Raw genomic sequence first — 4315 nt, forward strand, 5'->3', positions numbered from 1 at the left:
AGTGAGAGCTGGACCATAAAGAAGGCTGATCGCCGAAGAATTGATGCTTTTGAATTATGGTGCTGGAGGAGACTCTTGAGAGTCCTATGGACTGCAAGAAGGTCAAACCTATTCATTCTGAAGGAAATCAGCCCTGAGTGCTCATGGGAAGGACAGATCCTGAAGAGTCGGACACAACTAAACGACTAAACAACACAATAAAGCAACAAATACAGGAAATACGCAGAAGGAATTGTGGAATAACACCACCAGATAATCCAGAAAGCCGATGCTACAACTTTTTAATTATTATTTAAAAAATCACTAACTTAATGGAAATTAATGGACTATCTTTTTCATAGAATCATAGAATCATAGAATCATAGAGTTGGAAGAGACCACAAGGGCCATCGAGTCCAACCCCCTGCCAAGCAGGAAACACCATCAGAGCACTCCTGACATATGGCTGTCAAGCCTCTGCTTAAAGACCTCCAAAGGAGGAGACTCCACCACACTCCTTGGCAGCAAATTCCACTGTCGAACAGCTCTTACTGTCAGGAAGTTCTTCCTAATGTTTAGGTGGAATCTTCTTTCTTGTAGTTTGGATCCATTGCTCCGTGTCCGCTTCTCTGGAGCAGCAGAAAACAACCTTTCTCCCTCCTCTATGTGACATCCTTTTATATATTTGAACATGGCTATCATATCACCCCTTAACCTCCTCTTCTCCAGGCTAAACATGCCCAGCTCCCTTAGCCGTTCCTCATAAGGCATCGTTTCCAGGCCTTTGACCATTTTGGTTGCCCTCCTCTGGACACGTTCCAGTTTGTCAGTGTCCTTCTTGAATTGTGGTGCCCAGAACTGGACACAGTACTCCAGGTGAGGTCTGACCAGAGCAGAATACAGTGGCACTATTACTTCCCTTGATCTAGATGCTATACTCCTATTGATGCAGCCCAGAATTGCATTGGCTTTTTTAGCTGCCGCGTCACACTGTTGGCTCATGTCAAGTTTGTGGTCAACCAAGACTCCTAGATCCTTTTCACATGTACTGCTCTCAAGCCAGGTGTCACCCATCTTGTATTTGTGCCTCTCATTTTTTTTGCCCAAGTGCAATACTTTACATTTCTCCCTGTTAAAATTCATCTTGTTTGTTTTGGCCCAGTTCTCTAATCTGTCAAGGTCGTTTTGAAGTGTGATCCTGTCCTCTGGGGTGTTAGCCACCCCTCCCAGTTTGGTGTCATCTGCAAATTTGATTAGGATGCCCTTGAGTCCATCATCCAAGTCGTTGATAAAGATGTTGAATAAGACCGGGCCCAAGACAGAACCCTGTGGCACCCCACTAGTCACTCTTCTCCAGGATGAAGAGGAACCATTGATGAGCACTCTTTGGGTTCGGTCAGTCAGCCAGTTACAAATCCACTGAGTCGTAGCATAGTCAAGACCGCATTTTACCAGTTTCTTTACAAGAATATCATGGGGCACCTTGTCAAATGCCTTGCTGAAATCAAGGTAGGCTACATCCACTGCATTCCCTTCATCTACCAGGCTTGTAATTCTGTCAAAAAACGAGATCAGGTTAGTCTGACATGACTTATTTTTCAGAAATCCATGCTATTTTTTAAATCAGCTCATATATATCTGCATGTTCAGTGTGTGTGTGTGTGTGTGTGTGTGTGTGTGTGTGTGTGTGTAGTAGCCTTATGGATATATTTGGTGAGTTTTAAAATCTTAGTTTATCAGAATAAGGTTCTCAGTCTCATTAGAAATTATAAAAACAACGTATTGAATTTGTAATGCAATTGGTTATCAATAGTTAGCCACTTGGCCAATCTATATAGACAACAGGGGGAGCTGACCTGGAATAAATACAAGTGGCCTTGACCACTGAGGAAGACCCCTGGGGGGTGTCAAAAGCACAATTGGTCTCTAGTCATTGTTTGCCCCATCGGGTTGATATATAGGCATCATTCTAGACAGATATACATCACTATGTTTCAATAATTTTATTCACATTTCAATTGTATGTTGATGTTTTTTGTGGGGTTAAATGTTGTTGTTTTGTAGCCATTTTATCAACACTTTATATACAATTTTTGCTCTTGCCCAATTCTGTGTAAAGCTAGCAACTTCTATTTAACAATGACTCCCCTTTCCATGACTCTCAGTGTTCCTTAGGTACATAGAAAGCTGCTTTACTATACTGAGTCAGACCATTGACCAATCTACCTCAGTAAAATGGCTTTCCAGGGTTTCAGACAAGTTCTGCAACTTCATTCTCCATAGCAGATGGCAGGGCTGTTCAAGGGGATCTTGGCTGACCTCCTGGCAGTGGAGTTACTGGTGCTTACCAGGAGCGAGAGGGAGAGGTGGCAAGGGCAGTCAGTGCAATGCAAACACAGCCCTGGAAGTGCAGGATTGGCTCACTCATTGTGTTTGCTAGAGTTGCCATACGACTGGAATTTCCTGGACATAACTGGCATTCGGCCCTCATAAACAGCATCCGGGCGGAAATCTGCAATGGCCAGGGAAATCCAGACATAGGGCATCCCATTTCAGAAGTTTTTGAAATATGGCAATCCTAGTGTTTGCAGACCTCCCCACTGTTTTGCCCCTCCCAGAAATGGGAACTGTGGGAACTGTGCTGCTGGGAAGTCAGGTCAGTTATAATATAGGGTTGCCATCTGTCTAGGAATTCCTGGACATGTCCTCTTTTCGGGGTCCTACATGCCCATCCAGGGAGAAATTTCACATTTTACAGTAAATGTCCTGGATTTGGGGTTAAAAAAATATGTGGGGGGGTGTGTGTGTGCTCTGATTCAGGCTTTGGTGGGGGCACAGGTGACCCAGGCTCTGGCTCTGGCTTGGCGTGGGGGGGGGGCTATCGGGCGATGGCCCTAAAAAGCCTCAAGTACTTTTTGTGCCCATATTTCTTGAAATATGACAACCCTAGTATAATAAGTTATCAAACCAACAGCAGCACTGACTGATTTCAGTGGGATCTAATTGTGCATAAATGAGTTGGAAAGCAGCCCGTGAGCTTGGACATGCCTGGCTCTATGCTGGATTACAAGGGGGGTGGGTGCTTCTTAGAGAAACCTCTGTTTGTGCTTCTAAACACATTGACCTTTCTTCCCTGCAGGAGATACCAGTCACAGAATGCCATGGGACTTGCAAATGAGACAATGGTGACAGAGTTCATCTTGATTGGATTATCCGAATACCCCAGAGCTCAAACCATCTTCTTCTTCTTCTTCCTCTTGGTAGTCTACCTCACTAGCTTTCTTGGTAATGGCCTCATTATCATGCTAATCATTGTGGACCCCAGGCTTCATACTCCCATGTATTTCTTTCTGTGTGCTCTATCTTCTATAGACATCGCCCTCATCAGCAATACAGTTCCAGAGGTCTTGGTCAACTGCTTCATTTACAGGCCTACAATTTCCTTCTACAGATGCCTGTCCCAGATGTACATTGGTCTATTACTTGTCTCCACTGAGTGTGTCCTGCTTGCGCTCATGGCATATGACCGCTTTGTGGCTATATGCCAGCCCTTGCACTACATGAAAATCATGAGCTGGAAATTTTGCCTCTGCCTCGTGACTGCATCTGTGGGCTTTCCTTTCCTGATAACTCTGATCAATGCACTTTTGCGGCCTACTGACTTCTGTGGACAAAATGTCATCAATCATTTTGCATGTGAGCTGGAGTCGTTCCTCAAACTGGCTTGCTCTGACATTCATGCTAGTGAGCTCTTTATGCAAGCTGCCAGCATCTCTATTTTAATACCTCCCTTTGGTTTCATAGTTGTGACATATGGGCGCATAGGCCTGGCTGTACTGCGCATCCGTTCAGCACAGGGTCGCAAGAAAGCCTTTTCCACCTGCAGCTCTCACCTTGCTGTCGTCAGTGTCTTCTATGGCACAATCATGATCATGTACTTGAGGCCACAAGGGAAATCAGTTTCTGAAAAGGACAAGCTCATATCTGTAGCATATGGAGCTTTGACACCTATGCTCAACCCTTTGATCTACAGCCTGAGAAACAGGGATGTGAAGAGTGCCTTTTGGAAACTGGCTGGAAGGAAAATATCAGAATAAGTATCAAATGGATTGCATTTGATAGTGGGCAATTTCTGATAACAAGAGGAAGTCGTGGTAAAGAAGAGGAGGACGAGGAAGAGGAGGAGGAGGAGGGGGAGGAGTTTGGACTTGATCTCCTGCCTTTCACTCCCTTTAGAATCATAGAATCATAGAGTTGGAAGAGACCACAAGGGCCATCGAGTCCAACCCCCTGCCAAGCAGGAAACACCATCAGAGCACTCCTGACATATGGTTGT

General features: G+C 44.8%; 1 protein-coding gene across 1 annotated transcript; it reads left to right on the forward strand.

Moving 5' to 3' along the window:
* Positions 1 to 2997: 2997 nt before the first annotated feature.
* Positions 2998 to 4093, forward strand: LOC308596378 (olfactory receptor 13H1-like). Its single transcript, XM_081211291.1, has one exon. It carries the CDS (start codon positions 3024 to 3026, stop codon positions 4074 to 4076), a length of 1053 nt encoding a protein of 350 aa, XP_081067417.1. The 5' UTR covers positions 2998 to 3023; the 3' UTR covers positions 4077 to 4093.
* Positions 4094 to 4315: the final 222 nt, after the last annotated feature.

This window comes from Podarcis bocagei (genome assembly GCF_964188305.1).
Source record: "Podarcis bocagei genome assembly, chromosome: 10".
Classification (NCBI taxonomy): Eukaryota; Metazoa; Chordata; class Lepidosauria; order Squamata; family Lacertidae; genus Podarcis; species Podarcis bocagei.

Coding starts and splice junctions, on each gene's coding strand:
- LOC308596378 (XM_081211291.1), top strand. CDS start 3,024: ATGCCTGGCTCTATGCTGGATTACAAGGGGGGTGGGTGCTTCTTAGAG.